This window comes from Chiloscyllium plagiosum, chromosome 6 (assembly GCF_004010195.1).
Source record: "Chiloscyllium plagiosum isolate BGI_BamShark_2017 chromosome 6, ASM401019v2, whole genome shotgun sequence".
NCBI classification, from domain to species: domain Eukaryota; kingdom Metazoa; phylum Chordata; class Chondrichthyes; order Orectolobiformes; family Hemiscylliidae; genus Chiloscyllium; species Chiloscyllium plagiosum.
In genome coordinates this window covers 87,143,570-87,160,538 of record NC_057715.1, presented here as the reverse complement: position 1 = coordinate 87,160,538, position 16,969 = coordinate 87,143,570, and the positions used below count along the sequence as shown (strand labels likewise).

The 16,969-nt window shown below is 42.8% G+C and overlaps 1 protein-coding gene across 1 annotated transcript in view; it reads right to left on the bottom strand.

The window, feature by feature from the left end:
- Positions 1 to 16,414, bottom strand: part of kl (klotho) — an 84,176-nt gene extending 67,762 nt beyond the window's left edge. Inside the window, exon 1 of the mRNA XM_043692063.1 lies at positions 14,737 to 16,414. Within this exon, the coding sequence (XP_043547998.1) occupies positions 14,737 to 15,447 (711 nt within the window). The 5' untranslated portion in view covers positions 15,448 to 16,414. The remainder of the gene's footprint in view (positions 1 to 14,736) is intronic.
- Positions 16,415 to 16,969: the final 555 nt, after the last annotated feature.

The window sequence follows — 16,969 nt, the reverse complement described above, 5'->3', positions numbered from 1 at the left end:
CACATCTTTGGACTGTGGGAGGAAACCGGAGCACCCGGAGGAAACCCACGCAGACACGGGGAGAATGTGCAAACTCCACACAGTCAGTCGCCTGAGTCGGGAATTGAACCCGGGTCTCTGGCGCTGTGAGGCAACAGTGCTAACCACTGTGCCACCGTGCCGCCCACTTTGTATATCCCCTAAATTTTCCTTACGCAAAATAGACAAATGCCTGCAATATTGAAATTTTAAGGAGTTGAAAATTCAACCAAATTGAGATTGAAACTGCTGAGCGTGGTATAGAGAGCAAGACCGGCATTCAGCTGCTTACTTTGAGTTAAATGGAAATACCAATTGAAGAACATTGTAATGTTGTGTAACATTTACACCTGTATTAATTGACCTGTGTTATTAAAGGTAATTGCAAATTCACAGTAACAAAAACAGAAATTGCTGGAAATACTCAGCAGGTCTGGCAGCATCTGTGGAGACAAATTAGAGTTAACACTTCCAGTCCAGTGACTCTTCGTCAGGACTGGGATGAAGGATGAAGCAATGTTACTGCAGTATATTCTAAGACATTATTCCATCATACAAACCAGCCCATCACAACCTCCTAGTGATTGCAATTACTGGAAGGCAGATTCAGTAGTAAAGATTCTTCAGGATGTCAATTGATGAGAATGGTCAGTAGACTTTCATTTCAAAATACTAATTATTTTTCATGCTGAGTACATAGAGGGACGCACATGTAACCAACATTAAATGAAAGATAAATAGTAAAACTGAATTACTACCTTCTTTGCTTAGTAGATGAAAGAACAAATCAATAGCATTTCATGGAAAATCAACAGCTTTAATTATGTAGTGTTATATTATATACACAACACACTGCAATACAAGTAGAGTATGCAACAGATTGCTTGAGGGAATTACTGTGTCATCAAACAAATAATCATGTGATTACTGCCTTAAGCATTGGATAAGAAGTTATTACTTCATTTTTCCAAAGACGTAGAAGAGAAACTAAATATTTAAGTAGGAGAGTTCTGTTTGGTCAAGAAATTAACGTAACATATTCTATTGGAAAAGGAACTTATAATGCAACATATATGACAAGCAATTTTACTCTTCTAGGTTTAATGTAGCCCATCAAAGTGGGAACCATGGTGATGGGGCCCATTCAATCACCAGAAAGGTAGCATCATAGAATCATAGAATTCCTATAGTGCAGAAAGAGGCCATTGTGCCCATCAAGTCTTCACCCAAATCCCCATCCCTGTAACCCTACATTTCCCATGGCTAGTCCTCCTAATCTGCATATCTCTGGATACTATGAGCAATTTACCAAGGCCAATCCACCTAACCTGCACGTCTTTGGATTGCGGGAGGAAGCCAGAACACCCAGCAGAATCCCAAGTAGACACAGGGAGAATGTGTAAACTCCACACAGGTACCACATCAGACTTCTAGCTGGGGAAAATCCTCCATCCATCATGTCAGAGGGCAAAAGGGGCTGGTGTGGGATTCTCAGGCATTGGCAGCAAGATGTCAATGACGTTATCAATGAGCCAATTGATATAAACTTTCCTGAGGCCACCACAATTCACCACAATTAGAGATTAAATAGAGAGTCATGACTTTCTCACACCACCCAATGGGCTGCAGCGTAATCTACCAGAACAGGTATCTTATTCTGAGGCATCCAGTGCCTGATCACCAGGGAAAGATTCAGCTGCAAGTCACCCCCTGCTCCTGCCTTCAATCCCTTGAGTCTCATTCTGTGAGTTCTCCAACCCATGACCTACAACCACACTGTGGCCTGTGGCTCTTAATTGATCCTGGCCTCTGATGGGTGCATTGCTGATATCTGCTGATAGCTGGTACTCACAGCAATAAGAAACTGCTGGCCTCTGGTTGGGCAGTAGGTCTCAGCAGGCAGGACTTCCACTGGCAGGATCCTCAATGCTAGAGAAAGGCAGACATTGGGCACTTAATACCATCTGGCCTCCCAATGGAGTTGACAGGTACCCCTTAAGTTCTTCAGTTGGCGGGGTGAGACTTATATCGGCTAAATTAGACCCTGACTAACAGAACACCAGCCCACTTAACGGGCCTAATTTGCAAAAACCTAACTGAATAATAATTTGATGCTTAACTATTAGTTTCATTTGACTTTGGCAGTCTTCAGACAGGCTTGTGCCAGTAATCTAAAATCTAAGTATTGCAAGTATCTATAAAGTATTTACAAAAATTGTAAATGAATCACACACAATCTACCCAATGATTGAATATGTTTCCTCGTAGGTACTTGGGCAATGCAAAAGAAGAGGTTCCAGGGCTTGAATTATATCCGACACTGAGTTAGTTGGTCATAACTGTGATAGAAATATGGATACTGTAATTGACCATAGCATAATGGCTTGGAAAAAGAAAGTCACCCAAGATTTGCATTCTCAATGGCTATTGGCTGCTAGTATACATATGTAGAAGGCTGAGGAGGGCAGGATCAGGCTTTCCTGATGAATGCAAATTTCACCATCTACTGTGGTGAGATTTGAATCTATGTCCTTAAAAAAGAGTAGCCTCAATTTCAAGCTTACTAGTCCAGTGATATGGCCACTACATCACAACTTTGGTGGAAATAAATTTCCTGGAGAACCCAAGGAGTGAAAAACATTTCTTATGTTTCCAACGAACCATTGGTGGAAGTGAGCGCTGCATATACTCCTCCAGACAATCAGACTTACTGAATCTGATAACAAAGACCATGTCTCCCTCATTCACTCAGCTTCAGCCTCTGCATGTGCACCAGCTTGGAGAAGTTGCCACATTGGCTGAGTCAGCAACACATCACATCAAAAGGGAGTGTCTGCAGCACTCCAATCCCCTCACCCACTGTTCCTATCCCAGACCTTTATCAACTATGAAACATCATTGAATTCTGTAAAAGTACATTATAATACATATTATAGGTGACAAAGTGACCATCTCCATCTCCCACAGCACCCTTCTAAGTTTCACAAGTTACGAGTCACTTTTGGCTGATATTCACCTCTTTTTAAGTTATTACTGATAATTTTAAAAATCATTTAATACCATATTATAGTCCAACAGGTTTATTTGGAAGCACTAGCTTTCAGAGTGCTGCTCCTTCATCAGGTGGTTGTGGAGGTTAAGGTCATGCTCACAGAATTTATAGCCCAGTGTCATGGAGATGTGATACAGTAAACAATTTTAGAGTAAAACTTTCATCTTTTATAATGGGATATACTGGTTTCTGTTCTTTGATATGTAAATTCCAGAACTTCTTTTAAATTATATTCTCATGAATGTAATTCGAATGAAAGTTTTAATCTAAGATTGTTTACTGTATCCCATCTCCATGACACTGGACTCCTTTGGCTATAAATTCTGTGAACATGACCTTAACCTCCACAATCACCTGATGAAGGAGCAGCGCTCCGAAAGCTAGTGCTTCCAAATAAATCTGTTGGACTATAACCTGGTGGTGCTTGAATTTTAATTTTCTCTACCCCAGTCCAACACTGGCACCTCCAAGTCAAGGCGACCACTGATAATTTTGTCATCATTGAGATGCCAATGTTTAATTTGTAAGCATCAATGGTATGTGTGCAAACTGTCTTTAATCAACATTTGAACCGTAAGCACATTTGCTCTGCATGGTTGTTTGGAAGTTTACTCATCAATGTTCAATGAAGTGATTACAAATTAAATGTAGCTTCAGTTTGCAAGCACATGTTTCATGCATTTTATCCTTCAATGTCCTGGTGTTCAGCAGATTTGGATCCCACACTTTCCCACACATCAAACTGACATTTTTCAATTGCGTTTTGCATCTAGAGAATGGCAAGTGATATCAGGGATAGCAGTGTGCAGTGGACATCATCAGCACTGGGTTCTGCCTAGTGGTCACAGAACACTACCCCACCACCCAATGCCTCCATACGCCCTGTTATTTTGCATTACTCTGACAGTCAATTTCTGCACATCCCACTCTGTGCAATCCAACTGTGCAATTGCACTTTGCCTCCAACTGTCCACCTTGTCTGCTGAGCCCGACATTTCACTTTTTGATGCCAACCCTATTCCTCCATGCCCGCACTGTGGATGCCATGGTAATGATCAATGCCAATGACCAATCCTGCTGTAGTCTGTCATGCTCTCTGATGTTGTGCCTGATCGTCCCCTTATACCTTGATTGTAACCCCATCATCATCCTGTCCCCACATCAACATCTCAAACTTGTGTTTTTCCACCCCACGGCCTTGACTACTGCACCCTTACCCCTAAAACACCCAGTCCATGCACCATCTTCAATGATCAACACATGGACCCCAGTGCTGTGTTTACCCCAGGCGCCTAAGCAATGTCAACAAAAAGCCTCTAAACATGACTGGTCAAACCTCTGACCACTGTCATTGCAGTTCCCCACCTGAGAATATTTGATTCCTTTGACTGCCAGTGCTGACCTTATAGGACTGACTGTTGCCACATCCTGACTTTAGTCAGACCTATCCCTTGACTGTGACCAGCCCAAGCAGACAGCTGATTCAATCCCTACACTGTGTGCAGACAGCCCATAATTGAGAGCCTCAGTACCCACTGACAACAGCTGTCCACCCCCCCCCCACACACACACACTTGACCAAACTGCGGATGAACCCCCACCCAATTTCCAATATGCCCATTTGGTTAAATAAACATGCCATGTGTTTGATTGATGTCTCAGTGTGCCGACAGCAACACAGAAAAGACAAGTATGACCAGTAGTATGTGTGTCTGCACAAAGAACAGTCCCGACTCAGGCGACTGACTGTGTGGAGTTTGCACATTCTCCCCGTGTCTGCGTGGGTTTCCTCCGGGTGCTCCGGTTTCCTCCCACAGTCACAAAGATGTGCGGGTTAGGTGAATTGGCCATGCTAAATTGCCCGTAGTCTTAGGTTTAAGAGGTAAATGTAGGGGTATGGGTGGGTTGCGCTTCGGCGGGTTGGTGTGGACTTGTTGGGCCAAAGGGCCTGTTTCCACACTGTAAGTAATCTAACATCAGTATGACAACTGTGATAGCTTTAGCTGAAGCACTAACTGTAGCAGGCATGGTGTGCATGGCAAAACAAGGTAAGGCATGGCATGGATGCTAGGACCAGGTAGGTGCTTAATTAGCATTCGCTAGGAGGACGAGCAAACATCCTGACCCAATCCATGAGCTGAGTGCCTGTCCTTACAGCAGTCTTTCTGTCACCAATGCACCCTACAATGCAGGACAGTACATCCTCGGCAACACGGATTCTGAGGGGTTGGCAATTATTAGATACAAATATCTGTGGATAAGGGATGCACGTGACTGGTGCCTATGGTTCTGCCCTGAGATGTTGTTGCACGCTACAACATAGAGACTCTTCGCAGCTGGTGGTGAGGTTAAGTCACCAGGTCCCCATTCTGACTTCCATGTTGAGAAGTTTTGTCTCTAGTTTGCTCATGGTGGATGGTAGAATAGAAACTGCGTGTCAGTTTGCTGTTCTCTAGTGAGAATCTTGTCTTGACACCTCAAGTTTGATTAAAAGGTGAATCAAATTCCTCCCAGCCTTGTGATGTACCATGTTCCTGATGAAGGACTTATGCCCAAAACGTCGACTTTCCTGCTCCTCGGATGCTTCCTGACCTGCTGTGTTTTTTCCAACGCCACACTTTTCGATCATGTCTTGCTCAGCCAATCCTGCCATATTTCTTAGTATAGCCCACACAATTCAATCCCTGTAAGATTCTGAATCTGATGTTTAGTAAATGGGTTTTTCTTTATAATTTTGTGCTATAAACATCTTAAAATATGAAATCTTGACATGTCAATGTTTCAGCTATTAATGAGACTTGCAAATTTACTTCATTGGTTTCTACTGAGGTCATAATAAGTTATATAGTTATAGGTGTTAGTGAGTTTTGAGAAGATTTGTAGCTCCAGATTTGGGGTTCTGGATGCAGGTTTGCTTGCTGAGCTGTAAGGTTTGTTTTCAGATGTTTTGTCACATTCCTTGGTACCCAAGGAAACCTAAACACATAAATAGAAAGTGGGCCATACCACCAGTGCTTCACCCAGAGGCTCACTGATGCTGTGACCTAGTATGGTGACGAAACTCCTGAAAACAAACCTTCCAGCTCAGCGAGCAAACCTACATCCATAGTTATAGGTAGCCAAATGTGAAGTTCTACAGACGTCAACAGCCAAGGTCTACAATTCTGGAAGCATGAAAATGCAGACGAACTGTGGGCACTGGATGTCCATTCACTTCTACAGGCCTGAAGTCCTGGTATTGAAATGTGCATATTCATCCACAGCAGATACCAGCAGCCCAGCTCTCTGGTGCTGTTCTGATATGACAAGAAAGCTGACCCTTTCACTGTATCTTCAAGAGAGGGTTATTCCTCATCCATCTCCTGCCGATCAGGCACCCTCTGTGTGTATCTGCCTGAGGGAGGATCTCGTAATTTTCATTGAGCTTCTCTTCTGTCATCTACCTGTACACTGAATAACTGGGTCTGATATCTGGGAAGAGACAAAAAAACTGCAGATGCTGGAATCCAGAATAGACAGGCAGGAGGCTGAAAGCACATAGCAGGCCAGGCAGCATCAGGAGGTGGAGAAGTCAATGGCGTGATATCTGGGAAGCTTTCAATGCAGTAGCCTGCTCAGCTTGGTCAACCTAGAAAATACTGCTGGGAGAAGACAACCTAAATTATCACCCAACACTTGTTCTATCAGCTGTCTCAGACTTCTCAATGCTAGGTCACTGGCTATGTTAGAAATATTTCCTGCTGCTTTCTCTCTTTATATTGCGAATGGAGTCTCAGTTTCAAAAGACATTAGCTTCCCACTGTGCAGCTGCCTCAGCTGTGCTGCTGAGCTCTTGACACAGCATGGGCCCTTTGTGCCTTCCCAAGATTTCATTGCACCCATAGCAAATGGAATAATTGTCCTTTGATTCGCACCAATTGGCTTCCTGCTGCTGCCAAACAGTTAGCCATTGCTACTGAGAGTCCACCTCCAGTGAAAGCACATGGAGGTAGAAATACATCAGCAGGCTGACCAGCGATGCACCTACCTAAACTCTACTACCACACCCCCAAATCTGCTTCATTGGGCCAGGGAGATTCCTTAATTCTGTTTCTCTCTCCACAGCTTTACCTATTAAGTATTTACAGCATTTTCTGTTTTTTATTTCATTTCTGGCTTAAAAAGAAGTATTTTATTTTTGTGCAAGCATCCCATTTTCACTTAATAAAAAGTGAAAAAAAGAACTGGCAATGTAACTTAGACCTAATGTCCTACATTAGTCTGAACAGCAACTAGCCTGAACTAGGTAACTGAGCTCTGCGAAGCAATTTGTGCCTGTGTTCTCAGTATATAAAATCTTGAAAACAAACAACATTTGAGACTGAAAAATAACTGGCTTTGAAGGACAATTGATATTATAAGTTATAATATTATATTATATTATAACTAGGGTTATTAATTTATGCTGTACTTTCTACTAAACTTCATCTGAAGTCCATAACTCGCTTTCATTTCTTGGTTTGATCCATTCAGATTGCTATATTGCTTCAATAGACGACCACACCATAAACAACACCTATTTAAACACACTCTCGTAATATAAACTCACTTGAGTGGAAGCGGTTTGGCAATGCAATTAATGATACCACTAAGCATATCATAAATCTCATGACTATGTACTCTGAAGGCAAAGAGTCGTCCTTGCACATGATTTCAATTTCAGCAAGCCATCAGCCCACGTTAAATGGAAAGTCAGACTCCACTGCAGATGGTGAATCCTTAAAAACAGCTTGGCTGACCTCGCACATGCATTTAGTGGGACTCTGAGCAACTTTTCTGAATTTCATATGCAGTGTCAATGTCTGGCAGCATTGCAAGACCTCAAGGCCACCCAGAACTATTAAACCTGACAGAGAGACAGGAATAGTCATCCTTGACAAGCCGAATTATGTCAACAAAATGCATGCCATTCTTAATGACAGGGCTATATTTGTTTCCATTGGATCTGCCGCCCAGCGTGCTTGGGGAGCCTTGTTCAAAAGCAAAATTTAAAAGAAGCATGCTGGGCTTGAGTATGAACAATGAGCTTAAAAAGTGTGGTGCTGGAAAAGCACAGCAGGTCAGGCAGCATCCAAGGAGCAGGAGAGCCGACATTTCGGGCATACGCCCTTCATCAAGAATGTGAGGGTTCCCAAGGGGGCTGAGAAATAAATGGGAGGGGGGTGGACTTGTGAGAAGGTAGCTTGGCAGGCGATAGGTAAATGAAGGTGGGGGTGATGGTGATAGGTCAGAGAGGAGGGTAGAGCGGATAGATAGGAAGGAAGATGAACTGGTAGGACAGTTCATGAGGGTGGTGCTGAGTTGGAAGTTTGGAACTGGGATAAGGTGGGCAGAGGGGAAATGACAAAACTGGTGCAAACAACACTGGTGCCCTGGGGTTGAAGGGTCCCAAGGTGGAAGCTGAGGCGTTCTTCCTCCAGGTGTCGGGTGGCTTGGATTTGGTGGTGGACGAGGCCCAGGACTTGCATGCCCTTGGTAGAGTGGGAGGGGGAGTTGAAGTGGTCAGCCACAGGGCGGTAGGGTTGTTGGGTGTGTGTGTCCCAGAGATTTCCAGCATCTGCAGTCCTCACTTTCTTCTATGAACTATGAGCTGCTGGGTGATATATACAATGGGGTTTGGTCCTCATAGCTCATTCATCTGTATTTTATGGGTTGCCCAAGACACGTAAAAATGATGTACTGTCTTATCTAGAAATAGTTTTGCACAGCAAGATTGGGTGAATTGCTACAAATAGTTATCAGCAAGTTTTCCACAGCATTGTGAAGAATTTCTTCACATTTGCAAAAACAACACAGAATGTCGATAATAGTATTACCATGTGCTCATTTGACATTGCTTACCTATTCATCATCGTGCCACTCATAGAAGCCATAGACATTTGCACTGCAGCACTATATCATGATGATATTGCCCCAACATCATTGTATTATCAGTATTCATTGAACTTATGAACTCAGCAACTTGTGCAACTGAGATTAGTTTAACAATACTATGTATACCCAAATAGGTGTTGGTACCATAAGATAGCTACTAAGTCCAGTTTTCATAAACATCTTTGTTAGATTCCATGAGAAAAATATCTTCAGTGAAGTGATGCCTAATTTTTTCTCTCTTGTATATTTCTGACACATAAATGACATGTTTACTCTATGTGCAGCAACATGTAAGAATACAAGTCTGCACTCAAATTCATCTTTGAAATGGAGCATTCAAATGAGTTTCCTTTTCTTGATGTCCCAGTTGATAAATCAGTCCAGGGTTCTCTACATGAGAAGAACATGTTAGATGAGACAGGCACTCAGAGCGGGGAGCAGTCCAAGGGTTTGAAGCAGCACAGAAGGAGAGTACTTGGGGAGACTCAAAATAGCACAAGAGGACAGTCTGGGAGCTGCTTCCTGTCTTATTCCAGTACCGAGGAAAAAAGCTGATTGGTGAGTACTAGTACGTTTTGCTACTATTCTAATCATAACAAATATATTTTTATAAAATTACAGTATGATAGGTCAGCTTGTCTGAGTAGTACATATCCTGCAGTATGTATAAAGTAACAGAGACACCATGTATCCCAGCCATGTATCTCTACGATATGCTACTGGCTGAACAAGTCCTGAGTTCTGGGTTTTGGAATTTCAGCAATGCCTCAAGTCACAGTTTTGTACCTGCAACACAGAGGGCTACATGGGCAGCACATTTAGCGAGGCAGTTATACTGCAGGTTCAAGGTGCACTGACAGTGAAGGAATGACTGACCATTAAGTCAGCTAAACCCAGCAAGCAGTGCAGGAGTCCCCTGAATCTATTGTGTTTGCATTGGTATTCCATTTTTGATACTGGTGCGGCTAATGGTTCCTCAGGAGAGTGCAGCCAATGCCAAATTGAGGGCAGCACAGGGGACTCAGCTGTACAGTGAGGGTGCAAGTACAATGGAATAGCAATAATGATATACGATTTAGTAGTTGGGGATCAGATAAGCATTTCTGTGGTTGTCAAAATGACTCCAGGATGGTATGTTGCCTCCCTAATGCCAGTGTAAGGGAGTGGCTGCAGCATATTCTTCCAGGAGAGGGTGATCAGCCAGAGGATGTGGACCATGTTGGCACATATGACTTAGGTAGGAATGGGGGGATGAGGTCCTGAAAGCAGATTGCAGGGAGCTGGTTTGAGACTGAGAATCAGAACCTCTAAAGCAGTAGTCGAAGGATTACTTCCAGTCTGATCTCCTATTAGGTACAGAAATAGGAGAATTAAGTGATTGAACACATGGCTAGACAGCTGGAAAGACCTTAAGACCATAAGAAATCAGAACAGGAGAAAGCCATTCGGCCTCCTGAGCCTGCTCCATCATGCAATAGGATCATGACTGATCTGACATTCCTCAAGTCCACTTTCCTGCCCTTGCCTCATAATTCTTGATTCCCCTTACTGATCAAATATTTATCTATCTCAGCCTTAAATATGCACAAGGACTCTGGCCTATAGCTCTCGCGAGCAAGGAAGTATCCCCTCTGCATTTACCTTGTCAAGCCGCTTTAAAATTCCATGTTTCAAACAGATCTCATTCACTTCTCATTCTTCTAAACTCCAATGAGTAGAGACCCAACCTGTTTAGCCTTTGTTCATGAAAAGCTCCTTCAATACCGGGAACATTCGAATGAACCTGGAAAGGTGCTTTACAAGGTTAGGCACAGATTTCTGAGCTATTGGTACCAGTTTGGAGAAGATGGAATGTCATAAGCCAGACGGTCTATACCTGAACAGGAGAGTATAAATATTTTTGTACAGAGATTTCCTAATGCCCAAATTCAAGTTGTTGCCATGAGATCCCCACGAAGTCTAGTGGAGAGGGCTTAAACAAAATTGGCAAAGGAATAGGAACATGATTCAGAGCTTGGAATTGCAGGTCAAAGCTTAACAAATGACTTTGAAAGATAGGAGTCAGAGAATAAAAATCAGACATCACAGAAAATAAGTAGTATTAAAATATAAATATGTAAACATAAGGAGTATTAAGAACAAATCAACGAGCTAAGGGGGCAGATAGACATGTATCATTGTTATAAAGAAATGTGGCATAGAAAGTTGCATGAATGTTAGTTAAACATCCTCAATATATCCAGGCAGGAGAGAGAAGGGAAGAAATAAAGATGGAAGTGTAGCATTATTACTTAAAGAATCAATCATGGCTGTAAGGAAGTAAAATATGTTGAATTGATGATTTGGAGATGCCGCTGTTGGACTGGGGTGCACAAAGTTAAAAATCACACAACACCAGGTTGTAGTCCAACAGGTTTAATTGGAAGCACACTGGCTTTCGGAGCATCGCTCCTTTAGCCACCTGATAAAGGAGCAGCACTCCGAAAGTTAGTGTGCTTCCAATTAAACCTGTTGGACTATAACCTGATGTTGTGTGATTTTTAATGTTGAATTGAAGTATCAAATCAGGTCGCATGTGTTGAGCTCAGAAACAAAACAAAAGAGGTAGCCACATTGTTCACTATGTTCTGTAAACTCACAAAAAGTGGGGAAGAGTTAGAGGAGCAAATATGTAGGCAAACACTTAAGTCAAAAAACAACAGAGCGACAATAGTTGGGGACTTCAACTTACAAATATTTACCAGGGTTTAAACAGTGTGAAAGTCACAGTGGGCACAAAATTCTTGAATTGTATTCAAAAGAACTTTATCAGCTAGCATGTAATAAGCCCAATGAGAGAGAAAGCAATTGTAGACTTATCCTTAGGAAATGGAAGTGGACGAAGAGGATGGAATATCAGTGGGTGATCATTTTAGAGATAATGGTCATAATAAATCTAGATTTGACATCTTCATGGAAAGGAACAAAGGTAGAACAAAACTGAAAGGAGTAAAACCATCATGCTGAAAGCATCTCTCTCCACAAATTTAGTCAGATCTGCTGAGTTTCTGTAGCACTTTCTGTTTTCATTTTAGTAAAATTTCTAAACTAAGGAAGGCAAACTACAAAGCTGAGAGATCATCTGGTAAAAGTGGACTAATTACAGCTACTTGAAGAGAAGTCAGTGGCAAATCCGTGGAAGGAATTCAAAAGCGAGATTGCATGGGCACTGTGTAAACATACCCTCACAAAGTAGAGGGATTGCAATGCTAAATTTTCTGGTTACCAAGAAGTATATAGGGTTAAAAAAAACTACAATTTGTGACAATCTCAAAAATGTAATTCTTTAGAAAGATCAGAGGAAGTACCAGGGTGAAGAGAAAAAGTAAATTAAGAATGCAAAGAGAGGATGTGAAAAATTATTAGTTGATAAAATTAAAGAAAATGTCAAGATGCTTGATCAGCACATTAAGAACAAAAGGATGACTAAGGAAGACATTAAGTCTGTCAGAGATATACTTGGTAATTTGTGCCTAAATGCAGAAGATAATAAAGTATTTGGCCCCTGTCTTCAGAAAGGAGAGGGCCCTCTTTGCAAGCAGAAAGAATGCGTGCATACACTGCACCTTTTTCAACTCAACAAAGCAAGCCATTCTCCAGTTTATTTCTCAGAGCAATGCCTTGACCAATCAGAGACAACTCCCTGGTTTAAAATTTAAACAAGGTTTGGCAACTTCTTATCATCCAACTTTCTTTTTTCATTCACAGGATGCAGGCTTTACTGGTTGGGCCAGCAATTATTGCTCATAACTAGCTGCTCTTGAGAAGGTGGTGATGGGGAGGTGCCTTCTTGAATCACTACAGTCCATTTGCTGTAGGTAGGCCCATACTTCTAGAGCTGATGCATTCTCCATGGTAATGCCTCTACCAATCTGAGTCCATGTGCCAATCAATCAGCACTCATACAATATAAAATGTGATTTTCCTTTGCTTGGATATTTTTTCAGAATTGTGCTGGTGAGTGCAAGAGGAGAAGTTGTAAAAAAGTGTCATTTTCAACCTGATGTTTTTCAGACAAATGATATCCAGTAACTCCAAACCAATGGATAAGTTAGTTATACAGCTGGTGCTAGCACCTTGATAAACAACTGCTCAAAACTGGTTCATGATTCATTATGGATTTATGATTTATTTATTTATGACACAATTCTTTGATGTTGCAATCACTGTGAAATATTTTCAACCAGGTGAGGCAGTTACTTTCTTATAGTGGGGCCACAGCAGTGCCATAAAATCCATTGACGTGTTTAATGAACATTTATCTGCCTAAACGATTGTTTATCAGACCCTGGTTCTTGAGGTGACAGGGTTGACACATGAAGAGAGTCTAGATTGGTTAGGACTACAATCACTTAAGTTTCAAAGAATAAGGAGGGGTCTGAAAGAAACTTATAAAATTGAACAGAGTTGGACTAGGTAAACTCAGGAAGGATGTTCCCGATGAACTAGGGAGTCCAGAATCAGCTTAAGGCTATGGGGTAGGACTGAAATGAGGAGAAATTTCTTCAGCCAGACAGTGGTGAACCTGTAGAATTCTTTGCCACAGAGAGTAATTGAGGGCCAAAACATTGAATATTTTCAAGAAGGAATTAGATATATTTCTTAGGGCTACATGGATTAAAGGATATGGGGAGAAAGTGGGAACTGGGTACTGGGTGGGGTGATCAGCAATGGCTATATTGAATGGTGGACCAGGCTTAAAGGGCCAACTGTTCTACTCCTGTTCCTGTTTGTTTCTTTATGTGAGAGCAAAATTACTCTTCCATGAAATAGTCTTCATTCCCTTCTTTTCATCCAAGTAAAAACTTTGATATCCATCCTTTTCTTGATTACAGTTAAGTTGTTAATATATGCAACTGTTTATATTTGTTTATTCTCCTGACAATTCCTTGTTAAAATTCTCCCTATGTCCATTGGAATGATTGTTTTCTGTAGTTTTCACATTTACAGTTTACATTCCTCTGCTTGAGGATTTCTTTCCCACCAAGACATTCAAAAAAAAGGAACTGGATCATGAATTAAAAAGCGGGGGGGGGGGGGGCGAGAATGCAGGACTAAGAGGAAAAGACGGAGACGTGGCAGAGTGAGCTGCTGTCGAGCAGAGCCAACACAGATGTGAAGGACCAAATGGTCTACCTCTGTGTTATAACAATTCTACGAGTCTCTAATTTTATCTCCATTGGCTAATGTCACATAACCACATTGCTTGGTATATTCCGTTTAGACAAAGTCTTTTTTAAAATTGTGTTGAGGTTAACAAGGACAGTGACAAATCTGCACGATCCCATGTCGTCATGTAGCTTTGCTTTGTGAAAAGTGTAACTGTTTACAAAGTATTATTGAGCTAAACTCAATCATACGGGATTTACGCAAATCTTCAAAACTTTCCTTCTCTTCACCAAAGTTCGGTTGATCATATCTGAGTTGTCATTTTCTTTTTAAAAACTCTTCTACTTATGATCACAATTTGAAAAAAATGATAAAACACAACTATTTGTCCAAACACTTAGTTCCTCTGTACCAGGGGCTCTTTCAATGTTTAGTTTAATAGAGTTTTAACTCGAGCGAAAGTTGATTTCCTTTTCGTGGTCAACATTTCTTCCACCCAGCCCTCATTCTAGAAGGTTTTGGTATCCCCAGTTAAACCAGGGTGCTCCCAGAGCTATATCGAATACAGGTCGCAAGTCATCGTTCAGTATCATGGAACGCCTTACCTTAATCAGATTATGTGCCACTGTGTATGGTACGTGTGGGGTTCCCTTGATACCAGGAGCAAGCTTTCCCGTGCCATATCCGTGCCAAGCCAGGGCGTAAGGATTGTCGATAGTGATCCAATACTTCACCTGGTGCCCGAAAGACTCGAAACAAAACCAGGCGTATTCACTGAAGCGCTCTACCAAGGTTTCATTAACCCAGCCTCCATACCTGTCCTGGAGAGCCTGAGGCAGGTCCCAATGGTACAAAGTCACTATGGGCTCAACGCCTATATCTCGGAGTCTCTGAATGAAGTGTGAGTAAAATCTGAGCCCAACTTCATTGCGGCTTGAGAGCAGGCCATCTGGGAAGATCCTGGCCCAGGCGATGGAGAAGCGGTAATGTGTGACACCCAAAGTTTGGATGGCGGAAATATCCCTCTCTATGTTATTGTAACTGTCACTGGCCACATCCCCGTTGACACTGAGCTGTTTGTGGGTGAAGGTGTCCCAGACGGACGCTCCTCTTCCATCCTGCTGCCAGGCCCCTTCTGTCTGGTAAGCTGATGTGCCCACAGACCACATGAAGCCCTCAGGGAAGGTATCATGTAGGAACAGGTTGTCCTCCGGGTAAGGCAGGCTGGCAAACCTCGCCCAGGTCCCATCCCCTGCCCCATTCAGAGAGACGAGGGATGGCCAGAGAAGGAGCAGGGAGAGCGCTAGTGGCTTCATGCTGTTGCCCGCTGCCTGGTAGACATGTCCTGCTCAGTGCGGTGGTCAATAAGCTGCCTGGCAAAGGGAGGCGATGTGCTCTTTGCAGTGACATACACACAGCATGCCCGCTTATACTCGCACAGGTTTGTCGTAAGGCTCAACAGAACACCGGCACCTCCATCCAGGACATCTACTAATAATTACCCACTGGACTGTTCAGAGAAAAAGCGAGACACACCGAGACAGACAGAGAGAGAGAGCAACCAAGTGATAACCAGTCACTAAATACCCTGAAGAGTTTGGCTAATTCCGGAGACGCATCAGAGCTTTTCCCAGTTTGTGTCCTTCTTGTTGTCCTCAGGTATATGTTCACAGACCGGAGATTGACTGCAGGCAGCGCGATTTCCGTGCGTCATGTAACTTTCCAAAATTCTGACAGAAAGTGACGGGTGTAGTTTAGTGTAGGTTTCAGTCAGAGCAGAGCGAGCTGCCTGTTGTCAGGGTTTTAGAGAGAGAGAGAGAAAAAAAAACCTGTGACAGATCGCAGCAATCGATCAGGAAACTTTAGCGACTGTTCGTGGTGAACGAATTCCCCTTTCCCGCGTCCCGGGCACTGTCCTTTTGACATCTCCCCAGGGCCCCTCCTCTGTCGCTGCCTCGAGTGTTTCTTTTTCCCCTGACTTTGCGGGACTGGAAAGTTTCCCGTCAGTTGTGATGTGAAGAAGTGAGTGCGTGCGAACTGTACCGAGTGTTCACAAGTTCTTCCAAGAGGAAAGAGAGAGCGCGGGAGACGGCCACGAATGACTGCAGCTGCCTGTTAATGATTACTCTGATCCAACCCAGTGCCTTGTTGACATTTAAATACCTCCTTACCACTCCGGATTCAATACCGCTAGACCACGAAATGAAGGATCTACATCATATATTCCAACCAAATTAGTCTTTCGAATAGAAGTACAATGCTCCCAGCTTCATCTGCGGTGAAGAAAATTAAAGATCATTTTCACTGGAGTTAAATGTGTGGCTATTTATGATTGTTTTTCCTTTGCCATCTTCCATCTCAGCACCTTGGTCCTGGAGGAACGCTGTCTATTTTTTTTTCACTGCATCAATTGTATATGATAGAAATGACATAGCTTTAATTCCTAATAAAGGGCTTATGCCCTAAACGTCGATTCTCCTGCTCCCCGGATGCTGCCTGATCTGCTGGGTTTTTCCAGCGCCACACTTTCAACTCTGATCTCCACCATCTGCAATCCTCACTTCCTCCAAATAAAAGCTGCTCTTGACTTAGTCTAGAAGTCAAAGATAGACTGGGTCGGCAGGAACACCATGCATAAAACTCTGCTTAAGGGGAGGGAGAACAATACCCAATGCCAGCCTCATCCTGAAGGCCACCTATGTATGTGCTGCATCAAGTTGTGCCAAGACCCTCAGTAGTCAACACCAAGTGTCACTATGTAATGAGGGTCTACCTATCCCCAATGTTACAAGGTTAGGCCTGGCCCTGGCACCAGTGAACGCTCCAAGTAGTTGGACC